Raw genomic sequence first — 12949 nt, forward strand, 5'->3', positions numbered from 1 at the left:
TGAAAAAAGATCTGAAAGAAGTTAAGAAAACTGAAGAATCTGTAGGGAAACTGGTTGCAGACTTAAAATAAATTACTGAAGTTTTAGAAAGTAAGACAGAAGTTACAAATAGAGAGATGGAGAAGGATTTGGAGAATTTGGCATTATTAGAACTGAGAGAAAAAGAATTTTGCTTAAGATCTAGAGCAATTCCAGAAGAACATTGAAAGGAAATTAGAGAAAAGATTGTTAAGTCTCTGATTTTCTGGATTGGGAGGAAGATGACACTGATACACAGATTGATAAGGATCAATATACATTTTGCAAAGTTAAGAAATGTTCCACAGGATGTCCTTGTGTACTTTGTCAGGAAGAAGACAAGAGAACAAGTTCTACAGCAGCATTTTAATGCTAGACTGAGGATTCATAATACAGATGTAATTGTACTTAAGGAAATTCCAATTAGAATATTACGCAAGAGAAAAGAATACTTTTTTTCTGACAGACAAACTTAAACAGAAGAAAATTCCATTTAGATGGGACAAATTAGAAGGGGTGATTTTTACTTTCAATCAACAGAGATTTAGACTGAACTCAATGCAGAAAGCAAGAGATTTTTTGAAACAAAATTAAAGAACTGGAAGAGACAGGTCATGTTAAGATGGGAGAAATTAAAATAGTCGCTGTTGAGGAGAATTTCTATGATAAAAATGAATTTTTATCAAGAATGATGTTTTTATTTCAGACAATACCTGTTTTGACAACGGATGTACCATTTAAACAATGGCAAAAAGATATATCTAAATTTATATGGCAAGGGGAAAAAAAACATGAGTTTATTTATATTTGTATATCAAATTTGTTACCACCCATCTCGTAGAAACAACTCTGGGCTGTTTACAAAACAGTTAAAATCAATTAAAATTACAAAATTACAATCTACTATTAATAAATAAAAAATAAATAGATCTAAAAATAATTGGCAGTCACTCATGAAGCGTCATCAAGGCGCCAGCCACCCCCAGGATTGGGCAAGATTGTTATCACTCCACACAACCTGGCAGAGCCAGGTTTTTAATCCTTTCCAGAAGGCCTGGAAGGTAGGGGGGAAGTTAAATACAAAGTGCTACAAGATGCAAAAGAAAGAGGAGGATTGGGTTTACCAGATTTGAAATTTTATTTTGCTGCTTGTTGTTCGGTTTGGATGAAAGAATGGATGTTGCTGAGAAACAAGAGACTTTTATAGTTAAAAGATCACCACCTGAGGTTTGGATGGCATGGATATTTATGGTATGATAAAGTTAAAATTAATGTGGAAAATTATTTTATTAGATGTGCCATATTGAGCATATAGAATAGATATAAATCCAGGTTGCGCCCGAAAACACCTTTATGGATCTCAGCTCAAGAAGCATATTATAGAAGAGAACTGGCAGACAAAGATTGACGTGCCAGGACTTATTGGAAAATTATCAAGGGAAATTTAAAATCAAATCAAGAGAGCAATTAATAGCAGAAGGATATAGTTGTTAATGGTTTTTCCATTTACAGTTATCTGAAAGATTTAAAATGGATAAAAAGAGTTATGGTATGGAGCAAAGTAAGACAGAATTTGAAATACAACCGTGTACTGATGATGAACATGTAATTGCTAAAATGTACAAACTTCTGTTGAAATTTGAAACAGTGAGAGAATATATTAAAGAATGTATGATAAAGTGGGCTAAGAATTTTTGTTATAATATACAGATGGATCAATGGGAAAATATGTGGTTAAAAGGGTTGAAATTTACATTGCGTTATGATCTCAAAGAGAATTTTTATAAAATGATGTATCATTGATACATGACACCAGAGAAATTATCTAGAATGTATAAAGGCATTTCAAATGTATGCTGGAAATGTGAACAACATGAAGAAACATTTTATCATGCTGGGTAGACATGTAAAAGAGCTAAAAAAATTTGGATTCAAATATATACTTTGATACAGAGGATTTTAAAGCTCAATATTCAATTGAAGCGGAAGCCACTTCTTTATATCTTTTTTCTTTCTTTTCTATTTTTTAACTTTTTTATTGGACTTTTCGCTTTTTCTTTGATTTCTTCCTTACTTTAAATTAGTTTGTATTAGTTTTTATCTTATTTAAAAGTTTTAATAAAAATTATAAACCAAAAAAAGTACTACAGTTAAATGCATACATTCAACTGGAATGGCATGATCTGAAAGAAAACGATCTTTACTTTTTCCACATTTGAAATTAATCTTCCATGAAAACAGTTTATTATAAATGGGACAGGCCCAAGTGATCTTCCTAAGTTTATTTGTAAAACTGGACTTTTTGTCCTAAGGAATTCTCTTATGGTCAGGTTTTTTTTTTTAAAAAAAATCAACTTAGATTCAACCCTCTTCATATTACCTTTTGGTGGCTGCAGAAGTCTGGAGTTCTGAAACAGATGTTTTTTCCTGATTGGCAAAATAACGGTATCCTTCAGGTCTGTAATAACGTCATCTAAGCCTGCAATATCATCCCATGTTACCTAAGGCACAAAGACAAGATTAAAAAAAATACTGAACTGGCATTAATCAAACAGCTATATTCTCAAATTGGGAATGAAGATGAGATTTATATTAAATCTTAAAGCCATCTGTTTTATAAGCATGTATCTCACCAAACAAGAAAAATAAAACAAAAGGCATCCCAGAGGTTGTGATTTTACTCTCTTGATGTTGGTTAAGATAATTTAGTGTTGGAAAGATCTGAATGCATTTATATAATGTGCCATGCAATTATATTTGCTTTTTAGCTGATTATGAAGAAGAGTATTTTGGTCCTTGATCTAAGACATACAGATGATGTTGGCCTTAGGCAGTATGGCAGGAGAGCACTAATAAATAATTCTTCTTACTGCTACAAATTTACCATTAATAATAAACTCAGTTTTAATATCTAACATGCCCTTTTACTATTGGCAACTATTATAATCACAGAATCTAAAACTCTTAAGAAATTTTTATGGCATGCACTCCCACAAAGGAAATTTCAGTCTAGAAATTTTGGTTTAAAGCTGGGGGGGGGCAGTTTTAAACCACAGCCCAATTGGCTAGTAAGTCATTAATCAAGCCTAACAATTAGAATATACAAATTTAGTCACACTGTCTATCCAAGAATGTAGTGCAGCATTCTGCAGAATTTAAAGAAATATCCTTACCCTCGTGTAATTATACATATAATTATATTAATTTACATTTATCTCCCACGTTACTTAATGACTGTAGGCAACTTACAACAAAATAAACACACCAAATAAAAGATAAATCAAAGACTTAGCTGCACTACCAGGTTGCCTGTCGCCAAAACAGGCAGATAACTGTTTCTGGAGGGCAGAAATGGACAATATTGCCTTCTATTAATCCACCACTCATCATCAGAGTGACCTCAGGTCATGTTTTTCATTACACCTCTGAAGTATGCTGTCATCTTGAGTGTTTCTGTCAGTTTGGGCAGGCTAAACCCAGCAGTTCATTGGCTACTTTTCAGAGGAAAAAAACATCCTTTCAACTGAGTTACTGCTTACCATGTTGTCTATACCTTCCTTTACCAAGAACACTGAAAAAGCACAGTGGCTATGATCTGTGCCTAGCATATAAAAGTTGGTGGTTTGCCCTGGAGGTGAAACCCTTCTGACTCAGGAGACTGGAAAAATGGCAAAACCCAGTTTCTGCTGAGTTCCAGATCAGCAATCTTCTAACTACAAGGCAAGAGTTATGGTGGTATTATAGTGCTCATGGTAAGAATCAGTCTAAAAGATATCAGAAAGCAGCAAAGCAGTAAGAAATTAGTTTCTTTTAAGCTGATTGTTGCGCTTACATGTATAAGCATTTTGCTTTAATTCTGTACGCATAAATGTAAATTAACTTTATATGTGGACATGCATAAACAAAAATCCCCTCTCACCCCTATGGGCGGTTTGTGTCTTCCTCAATCTCAGGTCCTCTACCAGAGGCCTCGGAGTTTGAGGGTTCTGCACAGTATCTCAGTTGTTCCTAGCACTGCACTCTTCTGAACAGAGAGGTCTGATGTTGTTCCTAGGATCTGTTGGAGCCACTCTCCCAGGTTAGGAGTCACAGCCCCAAGTGCTCCTACTACCACTGGGACCACTTTGGCTTTTACTTTACACATCCTCTCTAGTTCCTCTTTCAGGCCCTGGCACTTCTCCAGCTTCTCATACTCTCCTTCCTGATATTGCTGTCACTTGGCACAGCTACATCTATCACCACCACTGTCTTCTGGTCCTTGACTACTACCACAATGTCTGGTTGATTGGCCAGTACCTGCCTGTCCGTCTGGATCTGGAAATTCCACAGGATCTAGCCTTGTTATTCTCCACGACTTTCTGTGGAATCTCCCATCTGGACTTGGGGGAGTCTAGCCCATACACTCTACAGATGTTCCTATACACAATGCCAGCTACTTGGTTGTGCCATTCAGTGTATGCTGTTCCTGCTTGCATCTTACACCCTGCCTCTATGTGTTGGGCTGTTTCTGCACAGTCTGCACCTTGGATCCTGTCTAATGTGGCAGACCCCTGCTTGTATGGATCTGGTGTTTAGTGCCTGTTCTTGTGCTGCTATGATCAGTGCCTCAGTGCTGTCTTTTAGTCCAGCCCTTTCCAGCCACTGGTAGGATTTCCCAGTGTCTACCACCTCAGCTATCTATCGATGGTACATGGTCTTGTCTTGCCATGGCACTTCCTCTGGCATATGTGCGTGCGCGCACACACACGCATACAACCAGAAAGACATTGCTTCCCTGGAAAAGAAAGAGGGAAGGGCATAGCAGCAGGGGAATTGTCCAGTGGGAGTACATGATCACCTTAAGTGAATATCTTTGCAAGTGGCCATCAAAGTGCCTCAGTCCAGATAAGATTTTCTTAAACTGGCTTAGAATCAAACCAGCATGAGCATAGGACAGAAGGAGCTTAACCAGTGGATGTAGATATGCCCATAAATCTATCACAAGCAACTACAATATCATCCCTAGCCATTCATCCCACTGACTCACTAATTACCACCAGTCCTACTATATCTACAGAACACCCAAGAATGGAAAACTCCTTGCATGTAACATTAATAATATAACAACATAGATTAGCAATATACTTAATTGCAGCAATATTGCTTTTTTTCAAATTAACATCAAATTGGTACTTTCTCTGTGCTAATTTTTTAAGTACCTGAGTACTTGTGCTTATACCCAGTGCCTGAAATAATCTTATATGAGCATGATATAGATAAAACATACAATGAGTTAACCTATGGAACAAGATGGAATGACCATAATTCAGTCTTTAAGAATACAAGGAGAACTTCAAATATTCACAGAGTTATTATTTTGAAGCATGTTTTAGTTTAATATAAAACTGCAGAAATTCACTGCAGAAAAGCAAAACTTTTGACAGAATGTTAAAATAGGTTACTACACTTTGATTTTTTTTTAAAAAAAAGGCCATACACATGCATAATATTATATCAAGAAAATTTTAAAATTGGGTAATTATCAATTCTGGTATTTAATGCTTGTAAAAACTATCATTACAGAATTTTGTTCCCTGTTATACCATCCCCAAAGAGAAATGGTGTTTCAATTAGCTGCACATACATAATATCCTACGCTGCAATATCTGAAAATAGTTACTATGTAATAATATTTCAGGTTTTTTTAAAAGTGTGTGATCACTAGTATCACTAACTAACTAACTAACTAAGACACTACCTATATTGAGAGAATGGAAATAAAAGAAACAGGTTCTGGGATTTTGGATCTATACGATGATTATGCTATTTGGAATAAAGAGTTAACACAAGTGTCTATTCCATAATGTCAGTCTATTCCCTAAATTAAGAAAATTCAATTAAAATACAGTTCCACTATGAATAGCATCCATGTGAACATTTTGCCCTAATGTAACATTTTTACATATAAATAAGACACTTACGTGCATGCTAAGAGGATCCACAAGATGTGCAGCAATGCTCATTTCATATTCACTAAGCTTAACATTTTTCACACCTATCTGCTTCATCAACTTTTCTGCCTGTAAAGAAAAGCCAGTGTTCAGCAATATGACCTCATCTGATATTCTCAGTTAATATCTGAAAAGGGAAAGTTGCTATTAAGGAATGTGAATATTCTGTTAATTGTGAATTAGGAATTTGAAATAAGAATACTCACATTTTCATTTACTTGAATATATTACCGCACTTTACTGACAATGAGGCCAGATTGTTGTGGTAATTATAGATACTTCAGGGTCTCTCTCCAGGATAATCAAAGGTTATTCAACCGCATTTCAACTTTTCTCTCAATACTCATAACAAGATCCCTTTCAGTAATAGAGCAAGGTTCCATTTGAGCATAGCTACTTAAGAGCATAAATCATAAACATTACAGGTAGTCCTTGCGTTACATCCATTCATTCAACGGCCATTCAAAGTTACGATGGCACTGAATGAGGGCTACTTATGACTGGTCCTTGAAGTTCTGGACTTCACAGTGAGCTGCAGTCACATGACTGAGATTTCTGATGTTCCCTACTGGCTTTCCACAAGCAAAGTCAATAGGGAAGCTGGCAGATGCGGTCGTGTGAGGTCCTTGCTTTATGGCGGCAACCGGGACTGCTGTCACTAGGTGACAGTCATGTGATGTCATGCTTTACAACTGTGCCATTTAGTGACAGCAATTCCGGTCCCAACTGCCATTGTAAACCAAGGACTACATGTATGCCTTTTACACAGTATCTCAGAAATTCTTTCAAAATATGCAGGCAACTTTCAGAATGATATATTCATTATTGGGGAAGAGATAAATTATTCTCCAGCTATAAAGATCTATGATTTGAACACAAATAAAAAACCACATTCCCACAAATACAACATTGTACAGGTGGGGCATTATAATACAAAAGGCCCTAGTGAGTCTCCATAAACATCACATACCTAAGAAAAAAATAACAGAGGGAGACACAGTCTTTCAAGACACCCTGTCTCACTATAACATATTATTTGCATGCAAGGGATACAGGGAGGCCTTGAATTTTCTTACTGATTTAAGGCACAGATGCTGCTGAAAACAATACCTTGATTCCATTATTTTAGAACTTTACCAGAATTATGAACAAAATATTTTGTTCACTTTAAAGCATAATTTTATACAGGCCTACTCAGAGTCAATCCCGCTGAGTTCAATAATGTCTTTGTATTTCATGAATGGACAGCTTTTCAGGGGTTAAAGAATGACTTTTAATTTCCCCCACTGATGTAGCTTGAGGACTAGTGTAGACAGAGCAGCAACCCAGTGATTTAACTGACCTCACTGAAGAAAGAAAAGGACGGGATTTGTGTCTATTTTCTGGGTTGAGATTTTTAAGAAGCATTTTCTGGGTGCCCCATTACTCACAAAAACATGGCTTGGAAACTGTACTCTGTTGTTTGGTGACTGTCCATTGAATATTGGTAACCTATCACAGGGAGTATAGTAGCCACAAAAAAAAAATAAAAAAAAATTGGTGAACAGAGGTTCCTCTATCCATGCATATATTTGTTGTATCTTTAACTGATTATTTGATTATTTTTATACCTTGTGGAATTTGTTTTTATTCAGTTGTATAGCACCCAGAGTCATAACATGGGGATGGTGAGCAAGGTTAGCAAGTAAGCAAATAAATAGGCTTGTTTAGAGTGCAGACTTAACTGTTTTCTAACTCTAGACTCAATAACTCAGTAATAATGATAGCTTTTCTGTTCCTTATTTATATAACTTTTATATTTAAAATATTTTACCTATTCCCTTACCTGTTTTTGAGCTTCTACTTTTTGCTTCCTTGTTGGATCAATTGCATCTACCATCCATTTAATTGTAAAATAGGTCACAGCACCAAATATTGTTAAGCGGAAAATTAAACCAACAACTTCATTCCGACTTAGAGGACGAGAAAAAGTTTCAGCGTGTACCATTGTGCCTGTTTCACCTATATCAAATAATAGAGGAAAGAAAGTCAATGTACATTCTTAGAAAGTTAGGAAGCTTTGAAATGTAATTTTTGCTACATGATATATACATTACTATACTTGACACATTACCAACCTGCTGCTAATTCATACACAAGATGGGTGAGATTTTTTCATATACAAGATGAGTAAGATATCACATATAAGAGATTTCATATACAAGATGGGTGTGATTCTTTTCCTTGTAGAGACAAAGAAAGGGATAATTAGTTATCACTCAAAGTTGGTCAATGACCAAATCAAAAAGAGAAAACATTTTTAAAAATTGGAACATATTAACTGGAAAACATTAATATTCAGTAGAAACATCATACATCCTTTTATTTGTTGTTATTAGCAACCTACTTGTTAGTAGTCAAAAAAGGTAAGACTCAATATATGTGCTCCTATTTCTTCTTATTGTTAGCAATCAGCAGTTCACTACACTGCATCCATATGAGTGCACAACCTTTCTGACCAAAGCACCTACAAAACCTGCATAGTCAAGGACCTCTCACTTCCATACCTACATCTATGTCAGTGCAATCCTTCATATACAGACATGGTTTTTGCTCCCTTCCTTCCGAGTCACCCGTCATAGATCACTGGCTTCCTGATGTCAGATTACCTAGTTTTTTGCCATTAATAGTGCAGGAAACGAGTAATCTCTTTTTTATTAAGCAGCTGAGCTTGTGATCAAGTAACTAATTTTAAGATTATCCTACTTTAGAACACAAGTCAAGTTGGTACTTGGAGGTGCCAAGTAAGAACTATGGCTACTGAATTCTGATCAGTAAAGGGAATTGTAACCTACAATATACCACAGGTGGGCCTAGTCAAGTGTGATGTTTTCTTCCACACCTTTTGCAAATGGATTAAAAAGGTCTATTCCTAAGTGCTTACCATCATGGACATCCACAAGTGGGCAAAGGATAAGAGGAGGATTGTGACATCATACGCACATTTTCCCATCATCATGGCTAGTTATAGATGTCTATGCTTGTTATTTTCAGGTATATAGCCCACCATCAAGAGCAAACCATTGGCCAACCCTGTACAGATTTTTCTGTATGAAAATATGGATGACAGCACCCTTACGTTAGCTCTCTCAGATATAAACTCAACTATACCATTCCTATGTGATAATGCTACAAAATGTATTACTTATGTATAATTCCAGAACGTATCAGCAAGAAGTATCATAATTTACTGAGATGCATGCTCACAGCTGCAAGAATAAATTTTGCCCAGCTTTGGAAGAAAGATACAATTCCAATGACAACTTAAACTTGGAGAATATGCAGCAATGGTAAAATTAACAGCATTATTCACAACAGAAGTTTAACCAAATTAAAGGAAGCATGGTTCCCTTATATACAATATATTTTGCAGCAAAGCAAAAATAAACACTTACTGTACTGTTTCTAGGGGGGCCTAAATGTTTATAAATATCACAAATTGGTTGAGGTACAAAGAAGGAGGAAGTTAGAATTCAAACAAATATCTTGGTCAAACTGATATGATTAACCCTATATATCTTACAAACAGTTATTGATTAGGTTAGTACCAACATGTACTTTACATTGTGTTTTGCAATCCTTCCCTCCAAATGAATAGGATAACAGGATAGGATTATTGCATTCTAAACTAGTGTTAAAACCTGGTGGCCAAACATAGCTCTGGATGTTATTTAAGCTGAGATTCTGGATAACTAAATGCCAGATTTTATCTGTGCCTAGGAACATGTGCTATTCCCCCCTTTCAACTGTTTTTTTCATTTACATAAGTAAATTTTCTATTAAAAATAGCTGTCTCAGTGGAAAATGTTTTTTAAAAAATGAGCATCAAAGCCACACTAAAGATACTGGATGAATGAAAGAAAGATACAAATATTCTGAAGCCTATCATACTCTAGTAAGACCAGCACTACTAGATTAATAAAATCAACTTTACAAATTGACTTTAAAATACTAAATTCATTTAAACATACTACAGTATAGATGTGCAGAAAGTTCCATACACAGCACAGCTGGTTTTGAGTGGTTTCTGCCCAAATCAAAATATGGCATTTCAGATGTTTTTATCCACCTGTGTAATGAAATAGGGCTATCTGGTTCTAGTATGGACTGAAATGTAGTGGGGGGGGGGCAGGGGAAAAACAAGGCTGAGGGGTTTCCTGGGTGGTGGCATATGTGGACCAGCTGTGAGGAAGCAGGAAGGAAGAAAAGGAAAAACACTGGGAAGATGTGGTGCCCTGCGTGAGAAAAGGGAAAGTTCTGGGGAGACTGGGACAGCACACTGACCAGTGGGATATGCCACTCTGGAACCCTATTCCTTACTGCTGAGGCTGTTGCATTAAAGAATAGGCACACAGGCCAATTCATTGGCCCTGGCAGCTGAGGGGAGGCAGAGAAGGGAAGACATGGGGGCAGGGGGAGGCAAGGAAGATACTATTAGATTGCTGTTGGCTGATTTGGCAAGTTGGCCCAGGGAAAAAGGTTGATAGAATACTTGACTTCATTATTATGTATGGGAAAAAACATGTTTGGCTGGATCTAAATCAAGACATGGGTAGTTTTGCAGGGTTTCTGGAGCAGGCTAAAGATTGGAATGACTTGTGTGTGTATTCAGTGGCTTTTATTGCATTTTATGCTAGAATTTCTATAACATGGTGGTTTATAAATACTGAAATTGCATAAATTAAAACTAAGACTGGGGCATAGGTAGACTGGCACACAGGTCACATGGGGTATTTGTGTGTGTATGATGCGCTCCAGGCCTCATTCTATTTGCATCATAAAATCACTCCAGTATTGCTCTGGAACAAATTTCAGCCAAACACAAAACAAGAAAAACATTTTGGTTTTATTTCTAGCAAACTGCAGCCAATCCAAAATAGCATGGCAGAATCTCATTATGCTATGTCTTAAATCAGAATCCATTTCATTCCATGTACATCCTAAAATGTGCCACTTTTATAATTTTAGTTACTCTTCTGAGTTCTTTTTTTCTCTCTCTCGAGTTTCAAAAATTACATTTAATGTAGGCAGCTTATCAAATATGACCAGACTATAAGAAGGTCCCCACTATATGCAGCTTATCAGTGATGGACTGGAATTGTAAACTGTGTTTGTCCTTTGGAATAAGCTTCTTCTGAGGTACAAATGGCCCTGACCTTTCATAGAGCCATGAAAACCTGGGTTTTCTATCATATATGGGATTAAGAGGTTAGATGAACCTGTTCTATTGTGAGAGTGAGTGTTATAAATTGCTTCAGCTATGTGTTTACTGTCTCTTGTTCTATAGGTCCATTTTGTATTTCCAGTATTTTTTATTGATGTACACTGCCCAGAGTCACAATTTATGAGTGCGATGGCCTTATATATTCTTCATATAGACATGGGAGGGGGGACAGTATATATACAACATGTTCGCTAAGGGGGAAATTCTTAATGACTTTTTAACTGCCACACGAAGACCGTATACAGAATCTCACTTATATGTTATACCATGCCACTTGCATGATCATCACTATTCTTTTAGCCTGCTTAAGAGTGCAAACTCAGGGTAAATTCATCATCCAGCCATCTGCAGGCCTCATCCCAACATCCTACAAGCCTGACAGGCCAAACATATGCAAACTACTGGAAATCAAGATTCCTTATTGTTTTACAACTTTCTCCTGAGAAGCTTTAAAAAGGTAGGAGCATACTATTATCGGCTTAAAGTACTTGCTTAACAAGTCACCATGTGACACTATCAGGACAAGCTGTATCTCTGCTGTTTCCAGAAAGCAACCATTCTACCCAGCTGCTGGAGTTCTCTAAGACATCAGTTTTACTTGTTTCTCCTTTCTCTTAATTGTTTTCACTCACGGTGGTTAAAAATTATAAATGTAAGAATCAGACCTGAAAAGGAGCATCGTGCCTATCATCCACCACAAGCTACATGCCCTGGCCTGACCTCAATGCCACACTTACATAGGAACTAGTATCAGCATGAAGAGGGAGTGGCTGGGAAAATAAGAGCCGGGACTGGCTCTTTGCTTCTGTGTTACAGGAGTGGTGTGAACCCTAGGCATTATAGAAAAGCTATGAACAGTTTTAATTCAGTCTTTGCAGATAGCTTATAGGATGGGCTTATGAGTAGGCGGGAAAAGCCAAATTCCTGATCAGGAGGGTGATTTTGGCTAACCAACAAAACTGGGGCTCCGCACAACCCTACTTAATAAAACAAGAACCAGACCAGGCACTTAGAGTCGGGGGGAGAGGAGAGCCATTATTTCAACCCCCTCCCGCGCAAAACAAGAGGGGAAATGGAGCACTCACCTTCTTTCTCCAAAAGCTCTCAGGGCTTCCTGGCTGCTCCCACGAGCTGTGAACAGCGACACGAAGCGGGAAAGCCAAGCCGCCCTCCCCACTCGCTGGCCAAAACGCGCCACCCGGTCCTACAGAAAAGCCCCGCCGCCACACGGAATTGAAAGCGAAAGAAAGCCGCGAGGTGACCTTCCGTGTCACTCCTGTGGACGCCGCTTCCTCCTCCTCCTCCGCCGCCGCCGCCTCCGCCGCACCGGGCGACGGAAAAGGTCACAGCGCGTAAAAGGCACGCGCCAGACGGTGGGGGAGAGCAGTGCGCGAAATTCCGTGAGGAGAGCCAAGGAAACGGCCGTTCCCGGCAGTCGTCGCCTGGGTGTGGGCCGTCGCCAAATTCCCTCCCCTCGGCCGCCGCGCCTCCCTTGCAAGGTTCCGCTTAAGGAAGAAGGGGGAGCGCTTTCCTTGTAACCCCGGCCGAGTCCCCTCGCAGAGGGAGCTTTCCTTCATCGTCTTGCGGGAAGGCGGACGTATCGATCTACCCGGCCCCACGGATTGATGGGAAACGGCTTTCCGGAATCCGCACCCCCCATCCAGGCGGTCGGCGTCCC

At 38.0% G+C, this 12949-nt stretch overlaps 1 protein-coding gene across 3 annotated transcripts in view; it reads right to left on the reverse strand.

Moving 5' to 3' along the window:
• Window positions 1-12743, reverse strand: part of ATAD1 (ATPase family AAA domain containing 1) — a 37237-nt gene extending 24494 nt beyond the window's left edge. The window contains exons 1-6 of one of the 3 annotated variants that reach the window (XM_088144418.1): window positions 12357-12743; window positions 8932-9094; window positions 8126-8230; window positions 7834-8009; window positions 5979-6077; window positions 2399-2519 (exon numbers count right to left, since the gene is read on the reverse strand). In XM_088144418.1, the coding sequence (XP_088000544.1) occupies window positions 2399-2519; window positions 5979-6077; window positions 7834-7995 (382 nt within the window). In that variant the 5' untranslated portion in view covers window positions 7996-8009; window positions 8126-8230; window positions 8932-9094; window positions 12357-12743. The remainder of the gene's footprint in view (window positions 1-2398; window positions 2520-5978; window positions 6078-7833; window positions 8010-8125; window positions 8231-8931; window positions 9095-12356) is intronic. The other 2 variants (XM_088144417.1, XM_088144419.1) reach the window with 2 other exon arrangements.
• Window positions 12744-12949: the final 206 nt, after the last annotated feature.

The sequence above is a fragment of the Python bivittatus genome, unplaced genomic scaffold (genome assembly GCF_059951505.1).
Source record: "Python bivittatus isolate LINGU-HERP-01145 unplaced genomic scaffold, Pbiv_v1 ctg000400_np1212, whole genome shotgun sequence".
NCBI lineage: Eukaryota > Metazoa > Chordata > Lepidosauria > Squamata > Pythonidae > Python > Python bivittatus.